General features: G+C 38.9%; 1 protein-coding gene across 1 annotated transcript in view; it reads right to left on the bottom strand.

Moving 5' to 3' along the window:
• The window catches only part of Rab2a (RAB2A, member RAS oncogene family), a 68,348-nt gene that overhangs the window by 28,934 nt on the left and 24,538 nt on the right, over positions 1 to 14,876 (bottom strand). Inside the window, exons 3-5 of the mRNA XM_051160016.1 lie at positions 10,425 to 10,492; positions 4,273 to 4,355; positions 3,765 to 3,857 (exon numbers count right to left, since the gene is read on the bottom strand). Coding sequence (XP_051015973.1) covers positions 3,765 to 3,857; positions 4,273 to 4,355; positions 10,425 to 10,492 — 244 coding nt within the window. The remainder of the gene's footprint in view (positions 1 to 3,764; positions 3,858 to 4,272; positions 4,356 to 10,424; positions 10,493 to 14,876) is intronic.

The following is a 14,876-nucleotide window of genomic DNA, read 5'->3' as shown; positions in this document are numbered from 1 at the left end:
GAAGAGAACTGTGTGCCACCGAACCTGGGCTTAGGCATCTGAGAACCCAAAGCCTGTCCCCACAGTGAAACACTTCCTCCAACAAGGCCATACCTACTCCAGCAAGACCAGATCTCATAACAATGCCACTTTTTATGGACCAACTATTCAAACAGAGGTGTCTGGGGGGGGGCATTCCTATTCAAATCACCATAGCACATTATAATCAAAATACTAAATGTTATAATAATCAAAATACTGAATGTTCAGAACACAGAAAGAACATAAAAAGCTGCAAGGAAAAAAGACTAAGGAGACTATCAAGGCAAACCTATTAGAATTAAACTTGACTTCTCAACGGAGACTGTAAAAGCCAGAAGGACAGATGTTCTAATAGATTCCTATACCCAGCAAAACTTTCAATCACAATAGATGGATAAATTGAGACATTCCACAATAAAACCAAATTTAAGCAATATCTATCTATGAATCCAGCCCTAAAGAAGTGTTAGGAGAAAAATGTCAACCTAAAGAAGTTAACCATATTCATGAAAGCACAAGCAATAAATAATCCCAGACCAGCAAATCAAAACACACACACACACACACACACCCCTCAACAACAAAATAACAGGAATTAACAAACACTGCTCATTAGTATCTCCCAAAATCAATGGTATCAATTTCCCAATAAAAAGATGCAGAGTAAGAGAATGGATATAAAAACAGGAGCCATCCATCTGCTGCATCCTAGAGCTGCTACACCTTGACATCAGGGACAGACATCACCTCAGGGTAAGAGGATGGAAAAAGATATTTTAGGCAAATGGACCTAAGAAGCAGGTTGGTGTAGCCACTTTAGTATCTGACCAAATAGACTTCAACTAAAACTAATCAGAAGATATAGGGAAGGACACTACATACTCAAAGGAATACTCCTCCATGAGAGAACTGCTATTCTTAACACCTATGCACAAACATATGGGGCACCCAAGTTTGTAGAAGAAACATTGCTTCAGCTTAGACCACACATTGACTCTCCCACTGACAGTGGGAGACTTCAATATCCCACTAGCACCAGTAGACATGTTACCCAGACAAAATAAACAGAGAAATACTGGAGCTACATGATGTTATAAACCAAATGGAGTGAACAGAAATGTATAGAACGTTTCACCCAAACATGAAAGAATATATCTTCTTCTTAACACCTCATGGAACTTTCTCCAAAAGTGACCACATACTCAGATATAAAGCAAGTCTCAAGAAAGCTAAAATAAGACCCTGCATCCTATCTGACCACCACAGATGAAAGCTGGATTCCAACAACAGAAGATTTACAAACTCACGGAAACAGAACAACTAGTTACTGAATAAAAATGGGTCAAAACAGAAACTAAGAAAGAAATTAAAATTTTTTAGAACTTAATGAAAACACAGCATACCTAAACTTACGGGACACAATGATGGTGGTTCTAAGAGGCAAGTTCATAGCATTAAGTACCTACATAAAAAACTGAAGATCTCTTACTAGTAACTTAACAGCATACCTGAAAATGTTAGAAGAAAAATCACACCCTAAAGAAGTAAATGGCATGAAATCAATAACATAGAAACAATAAGTAAAAATAGTACAAAGGATCAACAAGACAAAGAGTTGGTTCTTTGAGAAAAATCATTAAAATTGAGAAACCCTTATCTAAATTAACTAAAAGAATATCCAAATTAACACAGAAATGAAAAGAGAGACATAATAACAGATATCAAGTATATCCAGAATAACATATTTTTAAAAACCCATACTCTACCAAATTGAAAAATATGAAATAAATGGATAATTCTCTTAACATATAGTACTCACCAAAGTTAAATCAAGATCAGACAAGCAATTTAAAGAGACCTGTAACCACTAGTAAAATAGAAAAGGTCACTGAAAGTCTCCCAACCAAAAATGCCCAGGGCCAGATAGATGGTTTTAGAATTGAATTCTACCAGAGTTTCAAGGAAGAATTAATGTCAATACTCCTCAAGTGATTACAAAGTAGAAATAGAGGAACACTGCCAAATTGGTTTTATGATGCCATAATTACTCTGATACTCCAAATGCATAAAGACATTAACAAATACAATTACAGACCCATTACCCACATGAACATAGATGCAAAAACTTTCAATAAAATACTTGCAAACCAAATCCAAGAACACATGAAAAAGATCATATACTATGACCAAGTAGGCTTCATCCAGAACTGCAAGGATGGCTCATAATCCATAAACTGATAAATGTAATCTGCTATACAAACAACCATAAAGGCAAAACGTGTGATCATCTTGTTAGATGCAGGAAAAGCCTTTGACAAAATCCAACAGCTCTTCATAATAAAAGTGTGGGAAAGATTAAGCTAGTTGGGTTGTATAATAAAGTTTAATTACTAAGAAACAGAGTCAACATAAAAGTCCTTGAGTGGTTAGAGATATAAGGGACATATCTAAACATGATACAGCTAGTTTACAGCAAGTCAATAGCCAACATCAAATTAAATGGAAAGCTCACAGCAATTCCACTAAAATCAGGCTCTCCACTCTTTCCACACCTATTCAATATATTGCTTGAAGTCCTAGCCAGAATAACTGAAGGTGGTCAAGGGGATAAAAATTGGAAAGGAAGAAGTCAAAGTATGTTTATTGGTAGATGATATGATAGTATACATAAGTGACCCTAAAATACCCACGAGGAAACTGATACAGCTGATAAACCCTTTCATCAAAGTGGCTGGATACAAAATTAACTAAAAAATAAATAAACAAATAAATAAAAAATTAGTAGTCCTCCTAAATAGAAATGCTAAATGTACTGAGAAGGAAATCAGGGAAACAACACTTTTCACAATACCTTCAAATAATTTAAAATATCTTAGAGTAACTCTAACCAAGCAAGTGAAAGACTTGTCTATTTACTGAACAATACTATCAGTGCTTTAGCCGATAATACATCTAACCTCTTATTGTATTAATAGATATGATGAACATTATGTCATTAAAGAGACAATGATTTTCCTGAATTCTGTTAATATAAAAGTGAACACATAGACTTTTCATGTTTTTAAAAACAGGGTCATGTTATGTAATCATGATTTTCCTACTTCAGCCTCTCAGATTACTGCTTATGTGCCACCATCCCACATCAGTTTGGATACTTAATAGCTACTTATCCTCCCAACAAATCAGTAGATTGTGTTTTGTTTTGTTTAGTTTTTGAGGTACGGTCTCACTACGTAAGTCCTGGCCAGCCTGAAACTTACGGTGTAGACCAGGTTGAGATCTGCCTTACTTGAGTACTGGGATTAAGGGAAAGCAGACAAAGCTTCCTTGGGCTGTTTAGAAAATGTATACCTTTGAACAAATCCTATTTTAAGTAATAATAATAACAACAGTAGTAAATTTTTGGAACTGTAGAGATGGCTCAGAGGCTAAGAGAAATTGTCTGCTCTTTCCAAGGACTTGGATTCAAGTTCCAGGGGTCTGATGCCCTCTCCTGACCTCCTTGGGGCACACACATAGTACATGTAAATACATGCAGGCAACACACCTAGACACAAAATAAATTAACTAGCAAAATGATAAGAATAATGGTAAGATCTAAAGAAATATCTTAGGATTTAAATAAACTTTAAACTTAAGAAGCCAGTAGCTTTCATGCAGACAAATTTACAAGGAAAGTAATCACAAATAGTAAGCACAGTGCTCAGTACTAATACAGTTAAGCTCTAAGGTAGTTCTTTTACCTTTTATTCCCAATAAGCATGATGACCATGTTGGAATTGGAATGCTGGCGGGCATCTTCTAACCAGGTTGTCAAGTGGTTGAACGTGTCTCTCCTAAGAATAAATGATACATGGTTATAGTTTTCACTGTTTCTTTCTGTAGTACACAATGAGCAGTCTACACTCTCCAACAGTAGCCATGTTACGACAGCCACTCACACTATGAGACCCATAATTAAAGCACGGTGTCCGGGCTTAGAGCTCACTGACGACAGGTCAGTTTGAGTGACACAACGATCAGCACAGCTTAGAAAACGCCAATGACTATATGATGCTACCAAATGGATCAATCCAGGGTGCTTACACAGAAAGGACAGCTGCAGATTAAGAATAACTTTAAATTTGATTCAAGATAGAGTTTTAAGGGTGAGTAGCTAGAGCGTAAGGGCAACACAGAGTTCTTATTGGCAACCATACTTGCTTAGAAACGGTCTCCTTGAACTGAGCTGAAAAGCTAACACACACTCACCTTGTAATATCATACACTAGTAAAGCCCCCGCTGCACCTCGGTAATATGACCTTGTGATAGAGCGAAAGGACTCCTGCCCTGCCTGTGAAGAAACAAAAGGAGTCTCCTTTAAAATGATATCCTTCTTACATTTTCATATCACACCTCCAATGAGCGCAAGGGAAAGGCAGTCATAAACAGAGGGGGAAACTTCACCAGACTTAGGAAAAAGTCATATAATAACTCTCCCATCACCAGGATGCACAGGCAGCCATTCCCCTACCCTCCCACACCCAAACAAGACTCCCTAACCCTTTTTGGCAATCCCTGACAACCCAATTTACTGAATGGCTTCACAACACATGAATCACTATTAGAGCACAGAATGGACTCCTAGCAACTAAGCTCTGAAGACAAATTTGAAAGGAAGCAAATAACCCAGAGCTTCACATTTGAATTCAATAACCCACTCCCTGGGGCAGCTGTTGACACTAGAATAAATAAAACCCATTGTAAATAAATGATGAATGACATCTTTACGCCCACCATCTGCTGGTGGAAAGGTTGTCAGAAGGCCAAGGATGCAGATTTTATCAGTTATACCATAAACTGCAGTGGGCTTTCAACAGCACAAGATGCAATTCTTTGAGCAATCACTTTATTATGAAAAACAGAAAAAGTTCTCAATAGAATTTATATAATTTTTCTTTGCACAATCAATTTTCTCTGTATTTGATATATAATGGTTGTCAAGAGGGAGCCGGATGTAAAAGTCATCTTTCTATCTCATGAAACAGGCACCAGGGAGTAAGTCAAGTTCAATAATTTTTCTATCTCATAGTATTAACATTCTGCTAAGAAAGGCTATGACTATAGAAATAATTTTTGTACTTAAAAATATTAACTTGAAAAATATTTAGCTTTCTGTGTTCTTAGTCCTGAATTTCTGATGTAAATACAAAGTCTTTCTATCATGTTCTGCTTTGTTCCAAACTTAGTATGTCCAATATCGTAAGTGGATACACTTCTTGACAACATCTCCCAGATCTAAGCTAACAAGCCCTCTCCTAGAAGCCAGTCCTAATACTTGCAAAGTCTTATGCTGAATGAGAGAGCACAGAAACTACTGCATGGAAAAACAAACAAAACCAACCTTCACAAACAGCTAGTTCCCTTTCACATAATTTGAGGTTAAAACCAAATCAAAACAACAACAAACTAGAAAATAAGGCAGCCATAGCAACTCATGCCTACTCTCCCAACACCTGGAATGCTGAGGTAAGAGGATGGTTGTGAGTTTAGGCTAGCCTGGGACATAAAGCGAGCTCTAGGTTCGCCTGGACTATATAAGACTGTGTCTCAAACACAACAACAATAAACAAACCAAAACCAAAACACACACACACACACGCACACACACACACACTCACAAAGCCAATTTCTTCTTACTGTTATCACCAATATTCTAAATATCCCTGATGTTGTTTCTTTTGTTAATTCCTTCTTAAAAATCCATTCTTTCCCGTCCCCCTAGCTACCCACTTTCTATTTCTTTAAAGGATCAGTTCAAACCCTGCAAGTTTTCACAAAGCTCAGGGGCTTGTCTACCACACTCCACACTTATTCTTTTCTCCTCACATATCTAAGAGCATTTCCATGTGGTTTTGTCCTAATACCACTGACTAAATGAAATGAACAGAATGCTCAAACGCACTTTCTTCTTCAGGCCCAGCAAGGCTAATCTAAGTGTATGTATAGAAGGCACCTTAATGTGTTATCTTGATTGTTCTCAAAGAGACATTCATTCAAAATTTTAGATTTGTGAAAGTCAGTATTACAGTATTACTGTAATATCCTCTGACAATTAGAGGATTGTCAGCCATTTAACAATGAAACTAGCTATGTAAACAAGAATAAAAAACAAAAACAAAATTTAAAAAGAAACTAAAAAGGAAATAAGGTAGATATGAAAATTTTATAAGAAAAGTTATTTTAATAATGTGGGAGGAAGCCAGGGACAGTGGCAAATGCCTGGAGGCAGAAGCCAGCCTGGTCTACAAATTAAGTCCAGGACAGTCAAGGCTATACAGAAAACTGTGCCTCGAAAAACCAACCCTGCCCCCTGTCAAAAGAAACACAAACAAACAAACAATTTGGAAGGAATAGAAATGTGCATATACTGAATAACCACATTCTAACACATGGTGTGTTTGAACATGGGGTGTGAGGAAAAGACAATTTCTTTTGCTTTTCAGTCTCCCATAGCCCAGGCTGGCCTTGAACTCCTGATCCTCCTGTCTCAGCTTCCTGCATGCTACGATTATAGGTGTAACCACCTGCAGAGTAGGATATTAACTTTTTAAGACTGACAAAACAATGCAAACTTTTCATTATTTTTTCACAGAGTACTCTAATAGTTTTGAAATTTTTCTTGATAAAGACAGGACTCTTATTTATTAAAATGTAACAAGATATCCAAATAAACAGTTATACTGCAAAAACAGTTATGATAAGAAGTCCTTTTTCATTCAGGTAAACTAAATGTGGGACCAAGACAGGCTTGGTGGTCCACATCTTTAATACCAGCACTTGGGAGGCAGAGGCAGGCAGATCGCTGTGAGTTGGAAGCCAGTATAGTCTACAAAGCAAGCCCAGAACAGCCAAGGCTACACAGACAAACCCTGTCTCAAGAAAACAAAACAAACAAAGCCCACCCCCGCAAAAAACACCCAAACCAACAACTCAACAACTAAATGTGGGTCCAATTTTATTTCTGATATTCACTGAAAAATTTTAGAATTCAAGTACAAAAGAAAGGAAAAAATTCAAAGTAATAATAAAAAAATGAAAATGAGAGGATATAGCTGAGTGGTAAAGAACTTCCTAGCATGCACAAAGTACTCAGCATAATCAAAGACTAGGCATGGGATGTGGGGACACACAAAGACACTGAGATACTAAGATTATCTGTAAGGCAAAACCTCAAGAGACAATATATAGGCTTAAATTATTATTACAATTACTATAGTGTGTTATATGTGTGGGAGTGGATGTGCAATGGTGCATATGCAGATGTCTGAGAGCAATTTGCAAGAGTAGGTTCTTTCCCTCCACCATGTGGTTACAGGGATTAAATTTAGGTGAGATGGCTTGGCAGCAAGTGCCTCTAGCTAGCCCTTGCCCACTTTTTGAGTGAGTCTCACTTTGAAGCCCAGACTGGCCCTGAACTCTTGATCTCCTTGCCCTTAGGTTCCTGGGTACAAGACTACAAATGTGTCAACTCCCTTGTAAGAAGAGAGGGTGGAGATTAGCCCTCTGTCTTGCTGGAGGAAGTGGAAACAGGGTTTCTTCTATTTTCCTTTCTTCCTTAAGTCATGAAGGCATGCTTAGGAACACAGCAAGTAGTCTGTTCACACTACACTCTGCTGAATGCTGGATGAGGTGTGTTATGTACGGCTATCAGATAAGAAAGCAACCTACTTTATGTAATGTTTTTAATGCAGCACATACTTTCACATCTCTAATAAAAAAAGACTTTGCATAATTATATATATATATTTTTTTCATTATAATGTTTTTCCCTTCCTACCTTCCTTCTTTTAAAATGCTAGGGGTGGAGCCCAGATTCTTACAGGTGCTAGGCAAGTGCCTGATCTATGAGATATGTACATTTAAGCCCTTCCATGTAGCTTTTCTTTTTCCTGTTTGTTTCTCTGAGACAAAATCTAACGTAGTCCACACTGGCCTCTAATTCATATACAGCTGAAGATGATCTTCAGTTCCTGACCTTGCTGCTTCCACCTTCCCAAGTGATAGGATTACAGGAATGTGCCACTGTGTTCAGGCTTTCCATGCAGTTCTGATTTGAAGTTATGCTGCCCAAGAAAATCTAAATCTAAGTTGGGCCAGAGACCCAACTCAGTGCAGTGCCTACCATACAAGTAGGCTCAGATACCCAGTCCTCGTGTAGAAAGAATATACACCCTGTACTCTGTAGGTAGAGGGGGAGTGAATAATAGATCCCTGAAACTCACTGCCCAGCCTAGTACAACTTATAAGCTCCAGACTCTGACACACCAAGGTGGACCATGATCAAAGAAAACATCTAACTTCGACAACCTCTTGCACCCCCAAGTACCCCCACACGCATACCAACACAGGCAGCGTTAAGATGCTTTAGGCCGATGGCAGAAACCCTTAAGAAATATGAAAGTGCTGGGCAGTGGTGGCTCACACTTTTAATCCTAGCATTCAGGAAGCAGAGGCCAGCCTGGTCTACAGAACCTGTTCTAGGACAGCCTGGACCACACAGAGAAACCCTATATATAAAAAAAAAAGTCAGCTTTCCATTTAGGGGAAGTCAGAAGGCATAAGAATGCAGTTCAATGGAGAACTCCCAGACAGAGCAGATAGACTATTTATCATCTGATGGACAACTGTGGCACACATGGGAAATTACAGGAAATCTATACCCTGCAAACATCCTCAGTGACTTGCTTGGTCTCAGCAATGCAGTCTGAGACTAGGTAGTTTCTTTCTTCTCCCCCCCCCCCCACCCCCCCCAAGACATGGGTTCTCTGTGTAGCCTTGGCTGTCCTAGACTTGCTTTGTAGACCTGGCTGGCCTTGCACTCATAGCAATCTGCCTGCCTCTGTTTCCCAAGTGCTGAGATTAAAGGCATGTGCCACCATGCCCGCCTGTAAGACTAGGTACTTTTTTTTTATTACCTTCTACATTGTCAAGTGAGAAAAATTAAGTGAGTAGAGGAAAGAGACCAAGGGTATATAATGATTACATCCCTTGTATTTCATAAGGTTCATGCCAACTCATGATTCTCAACTGTCTACTTGCATGAAATTGGACTGGCTTGGTATACTTGAACTAAACACACTTAGGACTTGATATAGAAGGAGGCTAGGGACTCCAGTATCTTGTACTAGGCAGACAGTAGGAAGATGTTCAAAACCTTAACATTGTGTCAATCTTCTCATTTCAAAACCATAGTTGATTATTTTTGCATTGGAAAAGCAGAATTAATTTTTGCAAGCTCTACATTATTTATCCTCATAAATAACAATTTTATTGTTAAATGAATTAGAGACTGAGGATACAGCTCAGTGCTAGGACACTTGCCAAATATGCATGAAGCCTTGTGTTAGATCCCCCAATACCACAAATGAAAGCAAAAAAAAAAAAAAAAAAAAACCCCAAGTATCTAGTAAGTTTCCCAACTTTAGTTTTTAATATGATACTATTTATACTGATAATGCATAAAAGCTAAAGTTCTTCGTGGGTCCTTTTCAGTACATAAGGGGTTTGCTGCCTTATGGCACCCACTGTAACTTCACTTTTATGCATCTAAAAAATACTCATCAACAATTTTTCAAAAAGGAAAAAATAGGTTGCTGAGTATAAGTACAAGAGGGCTCACAAAGCTGGGCAGTAATTAGAGTAGTGTTTGCAGTTTCAAATCATTTTCTTATTCTGGGTTCTTATTAGAAAATGACATTTAAAACTATATAGATTATATGTAATATTTGCTCATTAAATGGGGACAGTGATGAAAACAGGATATTATGTTAGGAGGCTTCCAGTGATTAGGACTGAATCAAACTTAAATTAATAAGCTTTCAGGATCAATAACTACATAATGGTAGCATTTTTATTTTGTATCACATTTACTTCTTTTTTAATTTAGACTTCATGTTTCTTTTTCTTAAAACTACAGTTTCTAGGGGCTGAAAAGAGATGGTTCCATGGATGACAACAGTTGCTGTTCTTACAGATGATCCTGGGTTTGGTTCCCAGCATCCACATGACTGTTCACAGCCACCTGTAACTCTAGTCAAGGGCATCCAATGCCCTCTTCTGGCCTCTACGGGCCCCTCTGCATGTGTGTGGTATACAGATTCTCATGCAAACTCACACAGATACATTTAAATATCCACACGTATGGTTCCTGGGGTGTTTCTATTCAGACCACAAAGCCTAAGGATTCACCTGGACTTCTCTACCAATACTCAGTTCCTGCAGGCACATCTACTATTGAAATCACTAAATAGTAAGAAAAATGTTATCTAGTCCACTTCATTTCAGGGCTATAGAAATTTGGTGTCTAACATATTTAACATTGAACAAAACAAGCATACAAGGCATTTTTATAAATACTTACTGTATCCCAGATCTGGAGTTTTATCTGTTTCCCATCAATCGTTATCATTCGAGCACCAAACTCTACACCTATATAGAACAGAAAACAATTTGTTTAAAGGAACTAAGTGAAATACTTCACACTATTAAAACACAAAATGTTTGTTTTGGGATATGTGATAAACACAGCTTCTAACCATGGAACACAAATAAGGTATGTAAGAGGTTCTCTGGAAGATGTCTGTCTCTTAAATCATTACCATCTATACTCTAGATAATCTAGATTCTAGAGCAGGTTTTACTACTCTGTGTAGTAATCTCAGGACTTGGGAAGCTAAAGTGGGGGAGGGGGGTCGTTCTAGTCTGAGGACATCTAGACTATACAGAAAAACCACATGCTTAAACAAAACAAAACCAAACAACCAACCAACTAACCAGTGCTGGGCATGGTGACACATGCCTTTAATCCTCTGGGAGACAGAGGCAGGTGGATTTTTCTGAGTTCAAGGATAGCCAATGCTATGCCTGGTGCTGTGGCGCACGCCTGTGATCCAGCACTCAGGGAAGCAGAGGCAGGCAGATCTCTGTTATTTCAAGGCCAGTCTGGTATACATAGTGAAGGCTACACAGAGAAACCCTGTCTCAAAAAACAACAAAATAATAATAATAATGATGATGATGATGATGTAATTTTAAAAAAGGAATATCCAAGGCTATAGAGAGAGATCCTGTCCTAGAAAATCAATCAATCAACCAGTCACAATTACAGTTAGGCATGGTAGCACACACTTGTAATCCCAACATTGAGGCTGGAGAATGAAGCGTTCCCAGGCATTCCTCAGCTACATAGTAAGCCTGGAGCCAGCCTGGGTTGGATGAGACTCTCTCTCCAAAAGCAAAGCAAAACAAGAAAACATATCCACTTTAGCACCTTCAATCCTTTTAGCTGTGATCAGGAGGTAAGATAGAAAGGTAATTTGTTTCCCATGATATACAGCTTGATATGGTTTCACTCTGTATTTTAATATTTATTCTATTCTTGGGCTGTATACAGTCAATACCCAGAAACTAACAGCGCTAACTAACATCATTTTCATGCTCAGAAATATTGGCACTCTAGAGAAAAGAGTCAGGCGGTACTAGAATGAAAAATGCAAATTTGTAAAATTATGCCACAGAAAACATTATAGTGTGTACACATCTGCTCATCTACACACACATGTATATTCATAAAATATGTACTTTTTCATATCTGTTCTGGCTAAAGACACACATAAAACCACCACCCAATGGTACAAAAGCCCTTCAAAGATTATCTATGTATGTATTATCTATTTATGTGTATGTGTTGTTGTGTGTGTGTGTGTGTACATCTCACAGAGTGCATGGAGAGGACCAGAGACAAGTTCCAGAAGATAGTTCTCTCCTTTCAGCACATGGGTCTGTGGGGTCAAACTCAGGTTTCCAGGCTTGGCAGCAAGAGCCCTCAATCACAGAAATATCTCATAGGCCTACAAAATATACTCATATTTACAAATATTTAAAAATAGACAAGACAATAAGCAATTTTTATTGTTTTGGTTCACAAAATTGGAAAACAGTAAGCTTAATAAAAGCCAGGGTGAAAAAAAAGGGATAATTCATTATCACACTGATATGGAAGCCATTTGGAATGTGTTAGAGAGATGCATATTTAGATGTGCAGCTTAACATGCACAGTGGTGGCTAATGAGAGGGGTCAAGGAAGAGTAAGTGGAGAACTGGGTATCGTGGTGCATACCTGTAATTCTTTCACTTGGGGATTGGAGACAAGAGGACCAGGAGTGCAAACCACCCTCAGCTGTATATTGACTATAAGACCATTTTGGGCTTTTTGAGACCTTGTCTCAATAAAACCTCCACCACTACCAAAGAAGAAGGGATCAAAACAGGAAACACTTGAGGGAGGAAACAGAAAAAAAGAGGGAGAGAGACAGAGACATTAAAGGTAGAAAATATGGTTAATTGTGAGGAATTTTGTGAAAATGAAAGCAAATGACTGAAAAGAAAAAAAAAAAAAAAAAAAAAACCACAAAAAACGAATCACCTAGAAAGGAAAAGTTAATGATGGCTGGAGAAAAAAGAGCCACTAAGGCAGGCTGGTGGGCGGGCTCTGTGAGCATGCTGTTAGGATCTCAGAGGTCCTCCACAGCAGCAGGAGCAAGCAGTCCCTGTGCACAGGATTCTTAAGGCAGAGATGCTGGGAAAAGTTCCTTGACTTGTCCAATTTTTCTGAGTGAAATACAAACCAACGTAATCAAATGAGAGTCAAGACAGAGAAAGTACTGCATGTTTTACTATTAGAAAATACCATACAGTTTTACAGACAAATGTGTCTAAGAATTAAAAATGAGACTTGTTAGCATGTTTTTCTCCAGCCATGTGTAATGGTACATGTGCAGAATTTGACAGAGTCAGATTTAACCTACAGTTTGTTCATAAGAGAATATAGAAATGAGAGGGCTTGGGAAGGGGAGGAGGAGGGAAAAGAAGTGCTTGCAGGAACGATAATGATTAAACTGAGCCTCGGAAGCACAGAAGTGAGCAATGAGTGACAAGATGGTGCAGCCAATGGAGTGCAGGTGGCGTAGTAACTACAGGAACTGACTTGGAAAGGGGAGAGGTGTATGAAACTGAAATTACTGAGTGGTTCTAGCTATCAGTATGAACAAGGTCATGGCTGGGATTGGGGCACTGGGAAGCTGATGTCGAGTATCCAGGGTCACTGCACTGGAGGAAGGAGGGACTCAAAGACTACAATGTGTGCCTGTGCTTATGGCTGACTTGACTAACTCTGCAATCAGTATTTAAATCACTGTTTAAGTTCTCACATCACATCGATAATGGTGGTCCTGGCGGTCCTCCAGATTTTCAATGTAATTTTATCCATGAAGCTATTGATAAACAGCTGTTTTGGGTTATCGTAACAACTCTCAGAGATAAAGGATAAACAAAATATGAGAACATTCCCTACTATGATGGCTACTTTGGTTATCAACTTGAGTACACCTGGAATTAACTACGATCCAAAAATGGCTGGGCACACCTGTGAGGGAGGAGGGACGGAAGCCTTGCTCTTTGCTTACTTGCTTTTGCAAGCCCATTTCTTCACTAGCATTAGAGCCTGCTTCTTTGAGATTCCAGCATATACGTAAGACCAGCTGAGACATTGTGGCCTGAACAACTACTGGATTCTTGGACCTTCTGTTCATAGCCATCCATTTGTTGGGTTAGCTGGACCATTCCAATAAATCCTCGTATATATATATATGTATATATATGTATTTATAGATTCTGTAAGATATATTCTATAAGACATTACTCTAGAGAACCCCAATACACTACTAACCTAATCTTTTATTTCCTCTCTTCTATCACTTAATATTTAATTAAATATGCATTTATTTCTTTTTGTGTGAACGTGTGAGTGTATTTAGAATAGGTACAGGTATGCATGGCTGTGTGGGCATGGAGGCCCAAAGAAGGTGTCAGATCCTTCAGAGTTGGAGTTTCAGGTATCTGTGGCTACTGGGATCAACTATGACCCTCATGATTTCACAGCAAGCAGTCTTAACTGTGGAACCACATCTGAAGTCCTCTGTCCTTTAGCACTTTCTTGGTCACTGTCTTAGTCACTGTTTTATTGCTGTGAAGAGACAGCATGACCAAGGAAACTCTCATAAAAGAAAGCACTTAACTGGGTGCTTGCTTACAATTTTACAGGGTTAGTCCATCATTATCACGGCAGGAGGCAGGCACAGGAACATTAGCTGAGAACCTTACATCCTAATTCACAGGCAACAGGCAGAGTGAGAAAGACTGGACCTGGCAAGGGCTTTTGAAACCTCAAAGCCCATCAGCAGTGACACACCCACCCCAACAAGGCCACACCTCCTAGTCCCACTAACCGTTTTCAAACAGTTCTACTCTCTGGTGACTAAGCATTCAAATACATGAGCCTATGGGGGAAATTCTCAAACTACCATAGTCATGGCCCAAACTTAAATATGCTATTTAATGGCAAGTTTTGGTGTCTTTAAAAACTCATTTATGTTACATAAACATGTTTTTGTTTTAATCTCAGGTGTGGGATGTAGGGCTGCTTCAGACAACTATTTGCCTCACACAGGCTATTAGAGGGGCTCTTGGCCAGCTGCAGATAGTTTAATTCTGAGGATTCTGGAGAGGGACTAAACGCCAGAGGCTGAGGCTGCTGGTGCTTCCCCTGCTGCTCCTGGTGGCTGTTGATGCAGTTTGATGAGGAGAAGTTGGAGATGTCTTGAGATGACTTGCCTCCAGGAGCCCAAGGACTCTCAACAGCAGGAAGTAGCTAAGAAGAACTATGCCCCCCACCCCAAACCTTTCTCTCCTACCTAGTGTTGGGGTGTTGGAAGGGATTGGGGTGGAGAAGGGGAGCAGAGGCAGGCAGATCTTT

The sequence above is a fragment of the Acomys russatus genome, chromosome 2 (assembly GCF_903995435.1).
Source record: "Acomys russatus chromosome 2, mAcoRus1.1, whole genome shotgun sequence".
Lineage (NCBI taxonomy): Eukaryota > Metazoa > Chordata > Mammalia > Rodentia > Muridae > Acomys > Acomys russatus.
Note: the sequence above shows the minus strand (reverse complement) of the source record. Positions and strands in the feature narration are given on the sequence as shown.